General features: G+C 35.0%; 1 protein-coding gene across 3 annotated transcripts in view; it reads right to left on the reverse strand.

Moving 5' to 3' along the window:
• Positions 1-15,101, reverse strand: part of LOC108967620 (aminopeptidase N) — a 150,454-nt gene that overhangs the window by 88,702 nt on the left and 46,651 nt on the right. For 2 of the 3 annotated variants that reach the window (XM_018931166.1, XM_018931169.1), the window contains exon 2: positions 6,190-6,870. In XM_018931166.1, coding sequence (XP_018786711.1) covers positions 6,190-6,214 — 25 coding nt within the window. In that variant the 5' untranslated portion in view covers positions 6,215-6,870. Of the gene's footprint in view, positions 1-6,189; positions 6,871-7,884; positions 7,931-15,101 lie in introns of all 3 variants that reach the window. The other variant, XM_018931168.1, reaches the window with a different exon arrangement.

A 15,101-nucleotide genomic window follows, 5' to 3' on the forward strand; every position in this document is an offset into this window, starting at 1 on the left:
ATTGTTTGGTTTTCTTATAAMAAACAAAAATTCTGATGACTTTAATTACCTGGACTCTCCACTCCCATTATTGCATCGGAATCTTCTATGCAGAGTTGCAWTGAAGAAATACAAATGTTAGTAAATGTACAGGCATGGAAAATAAGCAAATTTTATGTGGGTTAGTAAAATTAGTATTTAGTATTACTATAYCTTTAAATTGATGATAATAATTATTATTGAAATAATCATGACACATAATTGCATGCAACTAACTGATACAGTTAATTTTACGTTGATGAAGATATATAAGAATTCAAAAATAAAATAAAYGATAATACTACTGATGTAATCTCTATAGATGATTAATGAGAACCAGTTATCCACTATAATTTACAGGAGCGTTAACGTTGAATGCCCGTATTTGTATATATCGACAACTAATATAAATGAAGTTTTGAGCAATGAAAGATGTCTAACTTTACGCAATGATCAAGGATTACTGATTTATTGAATACTCTTTGGGATCCCACTAGCATATTAAATATTTGTATTGTACCTTCTGTCATTCAGGGATTTTCCCACCTCTACTGGACRTTCATAATATCTTAAGTAGCTTCTGACGATAGAAAAAATGAGATTAATAGACTACGGAAGAACAAAGAATGATAAGGCACTAATCCTTTTTTTTTTTATTAAAGCTTACATAATAAACAAATTATTAAATAAACTAAAGTACGCAGCGCTAGCATCAAAGGCTTTCGGCTGAAGGCACTAATCTGTCTATCTAATTTTATACCACAACAGTTAGCCAGTATCCGCTATATAGTATAATATATACATACTACTGTGGGCAAAAATTAGTAAATCCTTTTAATTTAAAGTTCGCGCGAGAAACCATTCGTCGATGGCTGTCAGTGACATGACAGTGACACATATGCCAAATGTCACATTATCTTCGCAAACTAAATTGATTCTTCCAGAGTTTTTCGCCAAATTTTCAACCAATAGCGTATTCGACTGAGCAAACTCACACGATCGCTCGGAGGAAAACTTTTTTTTAGTCAATTGAAGACATTAAACGTGAATCGCTACGCGCATTGAAGGCTATATCGGAAATTGACTTTAACTACTGTTTCGAGGATTGGAAAAAACGTTATGACAAGTGTTTTGGGGAGGACGACTTAGAATTTAAAGATTCAATTAAGAATATTAAATTTCTGAACAAATTACTATTTTTTAGTCATAATAATATAATGATAAAGGAATAGACTAAGCCTCTTAAATAGAAACTGCAATTTAGTATATACCGAAAATAATTCGGTCCTAACAAGTAATTCTGCTTTAGGTAATAAATAATTATACTCTAAGGTTTTATCATCTACAGCACATGTTTCACACTCCAACTTTTTCTACCCGACTTCCTTAACTCTTAGAAATGAAACTTAGTGAGTAACTTGCCTCCACACAAACGTGGTTGCAGGGATTAGAGGTAATCAGAATTTTCAAGAAATCGATATATCTTTCCTAAGAGTTAACCTTAGAAAATTATAAAGTAAATTTTTTTTTTTCATTTCCTTAAAATCTATAAGTATAAGTTAAAATGTCAAATGCGTTTCTTTCATAAGGTTGTTTTTTAAACTGGTGATCTCTGTTATCGAAAGCATTATTTAGATTATTTTATAAACAATTAACAGCTGTTTTTCCGAAAATGGATTAGTATTGATTAGTGAGCCTGCTGGAACTGAAAACAATTTTATTTCATAAGGTATTATTATTATTATTTTTTTTTTTTGCAAATTTTTATCAAGTCAAGACGAAACCTTTTTTAATGATGCTACATTTTTACTTTTATAAAATAATTTACTAGCAAAAAAAAAAAAATGATTTAGAATTGTAATTTTTTTTTGTAATTGTTGTTAGTGAAGTTGGTAACCAAAGGTGTATCTAGACCACTCTAACTGATTTTAGGTATTTGCTCTCTAGAACCAAGTGCTCAGAGTTAAAATTTGTTTCCCTTTCTTATCGAGTTTTCAACTTCAGAAACTATTATTATAATATACTCATAACTAGAACTACGCTTAAATACAGATTTGTGTGCAGAGATCTATTCTACACTTCATTTTATTTCGAACTTACTTTACTTTCATAAATGGCATCTTCTACAGTCCTTTCTGAGCGAAACTTCGCATTATAAGAACTTTTCCACAACTTCTCTATGCATATTTGTGGCATACACTCTAATATCATCTGAGGAGAGAACAGTCGGAATTACGAATAAACTCCAGTGACATTTGTTAGGAGACAAACTTGTTCTGACGAATCCATTTTTAACACTTTGGTCTTAATAAAAACATTTCTTTTCTTTATACTTTCAAACAAAAATATTTTAAAATGTTCAAGATGTCAACGGATAGAGATGTCTTCACCTCTGCATTTAGTGAATAYACAACTAAAAATAAACCAAATAATAATCACGCTAAAATGCAATAAAATTATGTGTGTCTTTCTTGCGTGCACTTTAAAAATAAATATTGCTCACATTAAGAAAATAATTGTTTTCTTCAACCGCTTGTGTAATGATGGATAAATGCTCATCTGTCTTCGACATGGCACCGAAAGAACAAACGGCGACAACGCAACAACAGCAACTACTGATTAGCAACAACAGGCTTGACAAGAAATACAAGAGCTTAACAACTTATGAACAATTTGCTGCATTACAACAACAAATGTGTGCATTAGTGTAGCGAAAGAATGTATGTAGTCATGTACACACTTATTGTTGTTTGTATGTACATATGCCTGTGGACCTGCAAGAGCCTGAAACACAGGTGCCAAATGTTGTAGACTTTCTTCGACGACAGCAAGCTGCTGTCTTTCGCCTCGTACCAATGGGATTCACATCGGGATGGTGCGTGTGGTTAAGCGATTTATAATTCTATGTTTGTTGCTTAAAAATAAATAGGCAAATGTAAGCTAAAAGCAGGAGGCACAGGCACACACATGAGCAAAAACCATTTCAAAGTCGAAATTGCATTCTTATTTCACTAATTTCGTATTTTTCGAAACATAAATGCAGAGAACATTAAAACTTACGCACACATACATACATACATTTGTATTCACTTTTGTAGAAGTATATGTACATATTCTGCTCTGGCCGCATAAGGCACCGCGACAGCCTGCAGAGTGGAACGAATGTACGCTCAGTCGCCAGCAATGAATGAAAAGTTGCTTGGGCGGACAGATGGGTATTCAGTTTGGTTAGGCTTTGCCTTGTAAACAAACAAACAATGGCGATGACGCAGACAACAATAAACATGATCATGACATAATGAGCATTGGCAGCAGAGGTGCCAAGAGGCGTCGTCTGGTGAGCAAAGCAAACGAATGCAAAATCTAAGAACATCGAGAAAAAAATTTGCATTCCATGGACTAAGTGACGGCTGCCGTATGCTTTATGCGCCCACTTAAGTTGCAACATATCAAAAGGCGATGCACGAATTTTGCGAGTGGCATAAAAATAAGAATTCATTTCTTTGAGTGTAATTTCCTCTAGTCTTTAATGTGCTCAACGCGAGTCATAAATGATTGATTGATCTTATTTCTTTGGTCGCAAATACAAATTTAAGAATTGATCTTGAAAATTTTTGAATCARTTTTGGGTTTTAGATGAAATAAATGAAATATAGTATATAACTAGTAAATAATTAGCTATCAAACAATTTTCATATACAAGTAGTGTCAGTTGGTTGTATCTACTTTTTAGTTGGAAGTAGTTTTGAGGTGCCGTAGCTGTTGATTTTATCACTCATGYGACTACGCAGACATAAATGTGGCTTGTAATAATAAAACGAAATCAAAAAGATTATATAGCTTATAATCGAATAATGATGATACTGATAATTTCCACTAAATTACGAATGCGTTCCCGGACTACCGAATCAATCAAAAAAAGTTGTCAAAAGCTCATTGATTCTCAAAAACTTTGATGAATCTATCCAACAATGTCAGTTTTCAGATTTGAAATGTTGGTATGTTAGTAAGAACTGGTAATATTTTGTTTAGGTTAGTTCAGTTATTCTCAAGGACGTTATGATCAAATATTTCGTTGCGAGTGCAGTTCATTTGGGCAAAAAATTAGACTAAATTTTTATACGGCAAAAGTCTGTCAGACAAATAAATTTACGAAAACTATTAATTTCTAATTTAATTTTCTCTTTTACAACAAACATAAACCAAAAAGTTGCAAACAAAATTTATTTATTTTTGCAACTTTTAATTTGCCTTGATCCAGATTTAAGCCAAAAATGTGCGAAATCCAAAATATGTTCTCACGTTCTCTCATTCTTACGGTATATAGAGGAAATTTTTATATAGAGACATTTTTTCCTGACGTTAGAAAAATAATTACTTAGTAAAATGGACCATRCAATATTAAGCGTGAACATTGAGGATATCTTCCACAAATAGMAAAGTTATAACGTAAAAGATATAAGACAGATTGGATTGAAAAAATCAGAACTCAGTTGTTGAATAGAATTTGATTGGTTACGTCGTGCGTTTCAGACTRCGTCCAGACGAGGACTCTTTTGTCGTTTATTATCGCCAAATGTTCTTTGGTTCGAGTCCAAAAACTTAATCGGACAGTTTTCTACATTTTCCTGCAATAAGAATTTTAAATGAAAATAATTGCCAAATATCTTAGCAGTGAGCTGTGACACCCGAGTACGAGCGGCACTTCATTTTTCCAAGTCATTCTCGTCGCGGAGTGTCGCCTACAAAAACCATTTTAAGCGGCAAAAGTSTTCGTGTGCACGTAGGTTAAGTGTGTCGCTCCAAGGTTTCTCTTTGCAAGCAACCAACCAACATAGAAATGAGAATGTCTGGGAGACTAAACTTCTTTTATGAGATAATTATTATTATATTTATATCCTCCGCCTTAAAGTCAGAATTTATAAATGGAGTAAGAAATTACCAAAAATTTAAGCTCCTTTTTCACATAAAACTTGTTTTCGAAATTCTTACTTAAATCACTACTTCAGGAGCTTTCTGGAAGTATTTCTTATGTTACTCACTTTTTGAGTATAAAATTGGATTTATCAAACCATCAGTTTAGTAAAAAGTAGTATTGGTTCTAACATTAATTTATGTCTTGATAAGAAAATTTTGCGGTAGACAAGTCGGAAAACTGGATTATACAGGTAAAGTCTGGAAAGATTAGTCGTTTCGTCAGAGAAAAGCAATTTCAAGCTTGAATCTGACAGAAGGGTAAAGAAAAATTAAAGCGTAGTTGGTTTCAGGCGAATCTAAATTAAATAATGGGWGATAATGATGGGGATGGTTGAGGTAAAATCTTAGACAGTAAGTAACCAACTAAAATGAAAAAGTGATTTAGGGACTGGGCTTGCTTTTGTGGATATTTTATACTCTCTTTGTGTACATATGATGGCACAAATCGAGAAAACAACGTGAACGTTTTATTCTTGAAAAGCTCACAGTAGAAATTTTGCAATAGAATTTGTCAGACTATGAAAATAATCATAGCACATAAGTTGCGGACGGTTGATATTGTCTTCAATCACATTTATTTCATGATTATTATCTTTTGGGGAATGAATTAGCCTTAAGCCCCTACATAGAACTGATAATGTGTCAGGGGATGAGTTCTCAAATGAGGGTTTTTTAGTCGAAAAAAAAGCAAAAATATTTTAATGCTTACTCGAAGGCAGCAATTCAACAAAGAAACCGCCTACTCTTCTATGAAAACGGTCGACGAAAAATTAAGATATTTTCCAAATATATTAACAAAAACATTATTTGAGCTAAATAAAAACTGTCATGCGAAAAAAAAATATTTTATAAAATTTTATAAAAAAATAATATTTTTTTCCATTTTAATGAATTTTTGGAGTCCATATCATCACCTAAAATGTAAAATAACGTAACGCCACTTTGCATAAGTTTACTGGCGAAGGAAAAACGATATAATAGAAACCCCTAATATTGAAATAAAATTTGAGTTTTGGTTATAAAATGGTTACATATTGGTTAATATRTTGGTTATTATATCTGATTTTCATATTTTTAATGATAAGTTGTTTTGCATTTTAGYTGACGATATGTAATAAMTAATACCGTTAAAATTTGCATATATTGATATATATTGATTGGAGTATAAGTGTAGGTATTGGCTTTAGCACTCACCTTCATTCACGTAGCCGCCCTCCATCGTGCCAAACGTGTACAAATTGTTGCCACGAATTTTGTTGTTGTTATTATTGTCTCGCCGTTAGCTGCTGATACTTCGTTCAATTTTTTTATATTTGCTTTATTTTTTATGTTTGATAATTTTTTTTTTTATTATTGCTTGAAGATTTTTCTCAAAAACCACTCTTGACTGTTTTCACGATTCCCGTTAAGTAACAACASCACACAACTCAAGTATGTTTTTTCCGGCTGCCGCTGTTTGCTAGCTTTTCTGCACTTACAACACACTCAGCAACACTTAAGCATGTGGTTGCCACTTAGATTTTGGGAAATTCTTGAAATTCTCTCAAYGACTTCCACAAATGTGGCGGTTTTCTTGCCGAACACGAAACTTGGAAGAAGTAGAATTAAGTGTAGAAAAATCAACGACAATTTGAATCGTCGCTTAATACAAGTTGCAATGATGCCGATGACGAGTTGACCGGTGCACGCCTCCCGCTTGCCACTCACGCGCCAGCACTGGCAGCACTAAAATAGGCACAAAGTGGCACACTTAAGACCCAATTCGATCGACAATGGCGACAAAGAGKAAAAGCTCATTTCATTTGCATTTCACAATTATTATTATTATTATTTTTTTTTTCACTTTACTCTGCGACGCTCACACTCGAGAAAGCACTAAAAATAGGAACAAGAGGCAAATGAGACACATAAAAAAAAAAAAAAATGTTGTAGAAAATGTGTAAAAAATACAAAAACAAAAAATGTCAAAAGTTCGGGAGTAGCGAGGCAAATAATTGGGTTGTGGGYAGCGGATGCGCCGCTGCAGCTGCAATAACGGCAGCAATCACAGCGATAAAGAGGCGCGTTGTCTTGACGCTTTCGATTGACTTTTCTATTGTTATGTGCGTACATATGTATGTACAATTATGCATATACCTATATACATATGTATATGTGTGTATGATGACAATCAGCTGCTTTTATTGCCTGCGCGTTGACGCTGCAACAAATGATGGCGGGCACTTGCAWCCGCGCCGATTTGCATAATCGCTGAGAAAGTGTGCCTCAAGCAATGATCTTTCGATTGAGATGCACACATATACATATACAAACACATGTACATACATACATACATGCATACATACATTAGCACATGTACTCATATGCATTTAACATATTTTTTGTTGTATGTTGTTGCAATTGTTGGTATGTTGTTGTAGCTCGCAGCTTATTTTCCCATTTTCTCGCGCCTGATTTGTGCTTTACTCTACATATTTCGCTATTTCTATTTTGTATCGACATAACAAGACAGCGCGCCACAAAAAATTTAAAAAAAAACTTTAGAAAAAAGTTTGACTGCCTGCAAGTTGCTCGCTGCATCCCACCGACATGTGCWGCTTATCTGTAACAACTTTCGATTATGTTCACTTTTATTGTTATTATTATTATATAATTTCAGTTTGTTGCAGTCGGTATTGTATGCGATATTTTTTATATTTCACGATATTTTTTATATCGCATGACATTTTTTATTTTAAACTTTATTACAACAATTTTCGATAATGTTCATGCTCAATGTTATATTTTGAAGAAATTTAGTCGGAGTTACATTTTTATTGCATGCAATATTTTTTATATTTCATAACAATTTTATTTTTTTTCTTTTGAAACTTAAAATAATTTAATCACAAGTATTATTTCTTTCGTAAAATGATTGGCGAATTTACAGCAAAACCTGAAATGAAACAAAATAATTATTTTCATTAGTATTATAACTTTAAAATGTCATGATGTCAGGTTGGTCACATCCCTCAATTGTGGCAAATGTATACTTTGAATAAGCAAACATAAAAAACACATACGCATATACAACAAAACGCAAAGCAAAAATTATACATCTTATATACAAAAATGAATCGCAAAATGTGTTGCTAAGCGCATAACTCAACAACGCCTGAACCAATTTGGCCAATTATTTTTTCTAAATGTTCGTTGAGGTTCAAGGATAGTTTTTATTCGAATAATTGCCGGAAAACCCCTAAAAACAGCTCTTTTCTTTTTCCCATACAAACGAATGAATGTTTCTTTGTTAGTAGCGCTAAAARAACGGCTGCAACAATCCTGATGAAATTTGCAGAGGTTGTTCGTTGTGGATCGGGGAAGGTTTGGAAATAAAAAATCCTTAAAATTTTCATTTAGAAAAGTGGGAAATTTCGAAAATTCCAAAAAGTAACTTTTTCTTCCATAAACATTTTCAATTATTGTTTGTTTTGGTTTTCAATATTTTGATTTGTAAATTTTTGAATCGTTCATTTTCGGTCGTTTACTTTTTTTGTCCGGCTATTCAAAAGAAAAAATGTTGAAAATTATTCAGTGAAAACTGTATGTGTGTTTCACACAAAGTGATCAATTGCTCAGTGAAATTTGTTACGAAGCCACGAAGAGGTCGCCCAATATCGGTCGGCGATCTTTTTGCCATCAACGTATGGCAGCCCAGGCTAGGCAAGGCATGAAATACTCCCAAGATACGATGACATACGTGCGGAATTATGCATCGCGGTCAATCAGCAAGCGATCGTCACGATGTCACAGCACGACTTTTCAAAYAACAGTTACGATGTTYGATGGACTTTATYTTGAAGCAACGTTAGATGCTAGATGTACTCTGYAGAGRGGCAAAAGAGARGTTTTCYGCACGTACACATTCTTSTTTGGATGGTGGATGGTGGTTACACCAGATYAAATTGATGAACTCATTTCAGCGGGAATTCATGATGCAGARAAMGATCCAGTATTATACGAAGTGGTGAAAACMAATATGGTTAACRGACCTTGTCAGCAACAAAATTAACATTTACGAGTTTTTTCTTAACTTTCATCAGTAAACCGTTTGCGAGAACTTGCTCTATTCGGCAATGCCTTKATATTATACATAGAATGCATCGCCGAAGAAATAGTTACGCAGAAAGCAAGGRCAACCAGTAGRTGWACATCCAGGTGTGTTATCAACTAATTCATTAGGACGAATTTASAAAATCCACCCGRAAAACGACGATTGTTTATACTTTCGGTTSCTATTGATTAAWGTACGCGGTTCAACTTCATTTGAGTCRTTGCGTACTGTGAATGGTACGGTGTGTGGAAGTTTTGAAGAAGTAAGCCAGCAATTACAATTGCTGGAACATGTTAATGACTGCAATGCAATGCAGATGAAGTTTGTACACTTTTTGCGATAATCATTTCGACATATCAGCCTTCAAATCAATCAAAAAATTGACATTGCCGAAGAMATTTTACATCGTYTTYGCTAAAAATTGGAAATGGGTCAATTGCGGTTGATACTTCCGGTGATTTGATATCAATTCCATCCCCMATTTATCAATTCACGAAAGATGAACTAATCRCGAATGWTCGGACATTGGCCAAATTATCGTAACTACGATTCCTTAAGTGCAYGCGCAATGTKAGCTGCCAAAAATACCGTTGTTGTTGACTTAAACTGGAAGATTCAAAGTCAAATTCCGGGAGACTTGCGCTCATACAAATCGATCGATCGTCTTGACAATGAAGACGACGTCGTAAATTATCCGGTGGAATTTCTAAATTCTTTGAAGAGGCTTGGTATGCCACCGCATTATTTGCGTCTCAAAGTTGGATCTGTCGTATAATGGACTGTGTAATGGAACCCGGCTGATTGCGACGCACCTTTCGAATACAAGGGGCAGAATGCGTGATTCTATGAATTCTTTTGAGTTCTAACGATTTGTCATTTCAGTTCAAACGTATTCCGATTCCAGTGAACATTGCATTTGAGATAATAATGAACAGAATAATCAGTATAATGAATTCAAATTCTAATTAATTTGATGGTAATGATTTGTAGTGGTAAAAATGCTCTCTCGGGACTGACAATACCTTCCGAATTTTTGAAAACGATATCGAATTACGTTTATTTCAAATAGAACTTTAAAATTCACTTTGCCAGTGATCGCAGATTGATTTGTAGCTTTTTTCAAAGGACTCCTATACATTCCATATTTTAAACCCTGAGTTTTTTTTTTAGCAAATACTTATCTTTAATAACAGTTAATTTCCGCGATAATCGCACCACATCTTTATTAAGAGAAGTAATGTTCTGTAAAGAATGTGTTTCGCGCGCATCGCTCAATTTATGGTCAACATTATAGGATTACTGAGCCATCAACCATCTTGCGGCCCAGCATTCATTATTGGATAATATTCGAAGGAATAGACCAGCATCCAGCACGCAACGAAGAAAATATACAAGTAGCAGCCGTAGCCGAGAGTGTACACGAAGACTGTGGAGAATCGATTCAGCGCCACTTGCAGCAACTCTGGCTGACGTATAGACCGACTTGGCGCATTTTGTGTCGTGATCATGAATTGAAGCATACAAAGGACAGCTTGTGTATGAACTGTAGCCGCTCGACCTTCCTAAGTGACTAGCACTATGGGTTCATGAAAAGTTGCAAGAAGATCCGACGTTTTCGAGCCAAATCGTGTTCAGCAAGGAGGTCCATTTCTGGCTCACTGGGTATTTAAACAATCGAAATTGTCACATTTGTGAGGAGGAGAAACCTGAAGAGRTTGAAGAGGTTTGATGTGGTGTATTGACCGGTGGAATCATCGGTGCATATTCCTTCAAAAATGAAGGCCGGTGATAACGTAATCGTCAATGGCGACCGGTAACGCGCCATAATAATCGACTATTTGATGCCTAAAGTTGAAGCTCGTGATCTCGGCAATATTTGATTTCAACAAGACGASGTCACTTCCCACACATCGCAGCAATCAATAGACTTATTGGAGAGCAYTTTGGTGAGCAGATAATTTCTCGCTGGTCGATTGACCATCAAAGTCATGTGATATATCATACCGTTCCTAAAGATTTTACTGTGATTTCATGTTCTGGTTAGAAACTAATCAAGACTCCTTCTTTCAGTAAGAAACTTTACTGACAGATGGTTGCTAACAATATGTTGAGACAATGTTTTGCTAGTGAACAATGTAAAGGTGAATAATATTATTTTGTAAGAACACCAATTCCATTCCAACTGTTTCACCTTAAATATACAGTCTTGATTATGTTAAGAAGTTCGTGCAGAATGCACGAATTCATTGAAAACTCGATTGGAATTTACGCTTGAACAAAAACTTCCTCCACAGCCGCATTCCACAATAGTCTGTGGAATAAATTTATGCTGCTAATACAACTATAGAMATTTATTATAGAAATAGTCTAAAGAAAGTAAAATCCGGCCAGAATATTTAAATGCATTCTCAAAAAAATAAATAAATAAATAAATAAAGATTGATGTATAGTTTTTAAAATAAATGCACTTTTAAACTCTGCACATTCCCAGAAAGTTCGAACGTTTCCTTAGATATTTAGACATATTCTATACTTATGCATTTGTATTTGTGTATTTATTTATTTCATTCGAACATGTTTTTGTTCCTCACCATTTCTCATCGACACCATGCAYCATTAAGCAGAAAAATTTTTTCGCACGTCACATACATATGTATGTATAGTAGAGCGCGTCCATCACTACAAGCGAGTAAAGGCCTTGCCACATTTCTTGCGTTTCTAGACAAACAAATTTGTTGCAATAATACACACAATAAGCGTTAAACAAGCAAACAAGAAGTTTATACTCATAATTGTAAAAGCCACCATCAACACAATGCATTTAAGTTGAAATGCGTTGTGTATATGTATTTGTGTATGTGCATGTGTGTGTGAGTTCATCTATTTAATGCACAATCATTCCAAGATGCACCGAGATCTTGTGTATAGGGCGTGTGTCCACTTGTACTTAAGTGCACAGGATGGTTCATAAAATGCTTCCTAACCATATTATATTCTGTACTATGTTCCGTCAGAAAGTAAATATTATATTTTCCGGCAGCGAAATGAAAAAGTTTTGATCGAAATTTACATTTTTTTTTCAGGAAACCTATTTTTTTATAAATTTTCATTTCACCGACTACTTAAGCGCCTAATCTGAYAACACTACTCAGCAAATCTGAAGGAAAAACTTCCGACTGATGTGTTAAGTGGTCTGTGGGATATTTGAGGCATCCTAATTATGGATATAAGTTCAAAAATGTTTGGCTTTAGCAACCAAAAGTTTTCCAGAAGCAGCCTCTTCGCAAAATGACTGTARACTTCTTCTTCSGGTTTTAGACCAAGTATCCTCTGGGTAGCCAAAGAAAATCCGTTTGCAGGCGATCCGAAGTGAGAAGGCGTGTCTTCAGAGTTGTATGGTAGGTTTGAGAGCCGCCACTTTCAAAACGCTCCCAATGAAAAGCAATGACTGTAAACTAGTGTAATCAAAAACGGTCAGGAAACATATAATTTTTGATAAAGTGGTGACATAGTACCTGTTTTATGGCGAGGGCATGACTTCGAGGTCACTTTAGAATTATTGGGTTTTGAAGTTTCAAATTTCAAGCTCGGTTTTTGAGATATCGTYCTGATATTGTGCATACGCCTTTTTYTCCCTAAGAAGCTGCTCAGAAGTATGTTGGAACAGCCGATATTGGACGATTATAGCATATAGCTGTCGTATAAACTGACCRATCCAATCCGAGTTTTTGTATGGAAAACTTTTTTTTTTTGACAAGATATTTTAACGAAAGCTGGCATAGGTTATTATCTAAGGCAGTGGTGCACCCTCCGAAGAAGTTGTTCAGATTTGATTAMTGTGGTATGTAGCTACCATTCAAACTGACCGATAGGAATAACGATTTTATTATGCTATTTTATGCTATAAGGGTATTAGTACCCCCAGCATTCAATATAGCCGAAGTAATCGTTTTTTCTTCGATTAAATCAAAAACATAAATATTTTTTTTTGTTTTTTTACAAAGGAAATCCTATAGTCCAATGTACATGAACCACACTGTATATGACAGCACTAACTCAGCACTTTCTGTTTATATTTCAAGTGAAAATATAATCTCTGCAAACATTCCCGTTTTATATCTGCCTGCCGACTTGACTGAGATTTATTGCAGCTTGCCTGTGCGATAGTACCCACCAGCCGCCATCCGCCAACCGCCCAAAAGCCCAACCGTCAGTCTCCACGAGCACACGTCAGTGCTATTGGCAGTGGTAAACGTATACCTTCTTAGTTATACCACATACACACGCCTACAAAGTAGCAGTGCGTCTAAAATTAGCAGTGCCTGCAACTCGGCTGTCTCCGCCGCCACAGCAGGAAGATCTGCATATTTGCCAAGTGAAATATGCATGGATGYAATGCGGACTGGCCTCTATGCTCGCATTTGCGAATTCAAGTGCTTTTGTACACATACAAAATAAAAACAAATACAAGTTAGTCGCTTCTAGTCTGCCCGAGTGCGCCTTGACATTTGTGCGCTGCACATTCGGTTCCTGCGAGCAATTTTAATGAGCCACAAAATGAGACAAGTTCAGCAGAATGAGCTTTAGCTACAAATGTAAAAATGTATGCATAATTTTTTGCTCATAAAATTCAATTCTTGTTTGCATATAACTAAACACAGTGGCGACGGCAGTCAGTCAAATCGTCAACACTGTCAAACTGCCATAGATATCTTGAATATTATGATAAAAATGTAATTATACTGTACCCTGAAGTGAGGGTCCAAGCCGCTTGGCTGGCGTCTCATATGACGTGCTGACAGCGCAGAGATGAGCTGTCACTTGTCTAGTGAATAAGTATGCAAAAGTATGCCTTATTTRCCACGACGAAACGTTATTTCTTTGGATGTTTTGTACTTTTTAGGACTTGGTYGACTCATAAGTGTTAATAATAACAAATAAGTAACGGAGCTCTAAAAATAATAGAGTCGTTTATTGAAAACAAAAACTGAACTTAATTTCTGGTTACGTCATACTAGCAAGGCTTTGTATATGTATGTATTRTTAAATGGAATTACTGTCAAGTCTKGAAATCCTCAAAGCGCTTTGTCGATTAAGAATCTTTCTTAGAATATAGTACATAGACGTTTTAAAGAAGTTCCAGGTATCGCAACGAACCGGCGTTACATAATAAAATGTCCAAGTAAAGATCCCTATTGGGATCGACCATTTAACCTAAATTGACCTAAACTAAGCTCCTTTTGTTGATGACTTGTCTATTGGGCAACTGTTATTGATCGTCTACTTGCACGCTTCCTACCCATACAAACTTTTAGTTAGAGTCCATTTCTTTGTAAAAGTAGTGGTTTCTTTAAATCTAAATTTATTTCTTCTCGATTATRTAATTTTCGCGCTTTTTGAAGAAATCGAGCATACAAGAAGTACTGGAAATACGAATTACTTCTTAGAGTGTACAAGYGTCTTGTGACAAAGTGTCTTTTTATACTCTCGCAACAAAGTTGCTAAAAAGAATATTATAGATTTGTTCACATAACGGTTGTTTGTAAGTCCTAAAACTAAAAGAGTCAGATACAGGGTTATATATACCAAAGTGATCAGGGTGACGAGTAGGGTTGAAATTCGGATGTCTGTCTGTCCGTCCGTCCGTGCAAGCTGTAACTTGAGTAAAAATTGAGATATCATGATGAAAATTGGTACAAGTATTTCTTGGCTCCATAAGAAGGTTAAGTTCGAAGATGGGCAAAATCGACATACTGCCACGCCTAAAAAATGGCGGAAACCGAAAACCTATAAAGTGTCATAACTAAGCCATAAATAAAGATATTAAAATGAAATTTAGCGCAAAGGATCGCATTAGGGAGGGGCATATTTGGACGTAATTTTTTTGGAAAAGTGGGCGTGGCCCCACCCCCTACTAACTTTTTTGTACATATCTCAAAAACTACTACAGCTATGTCAACCAAACTGTATAGGGTCGTTCTTTTAGGCATTTCCATATACAGTTCAAAAATGG

This window comes from Bactrocera latifrons, unplaced genomic scaffold (genome assembly GCF_001853355.1).
Source record: "Bactrocera latifrons isolate USDA-ARS-PBARC rearing strain unplaced genomic scaffold, ASM185335v1 scaffold_192, whole genome shotgun sequence".
In the NCBI taxonomy this organism is placed as follows: Eukaryota; Metazoa; Arthropoda; class Insecta; order Diptera; family Tephritidae; genus Bactrocera; species Bactrocera latifrons.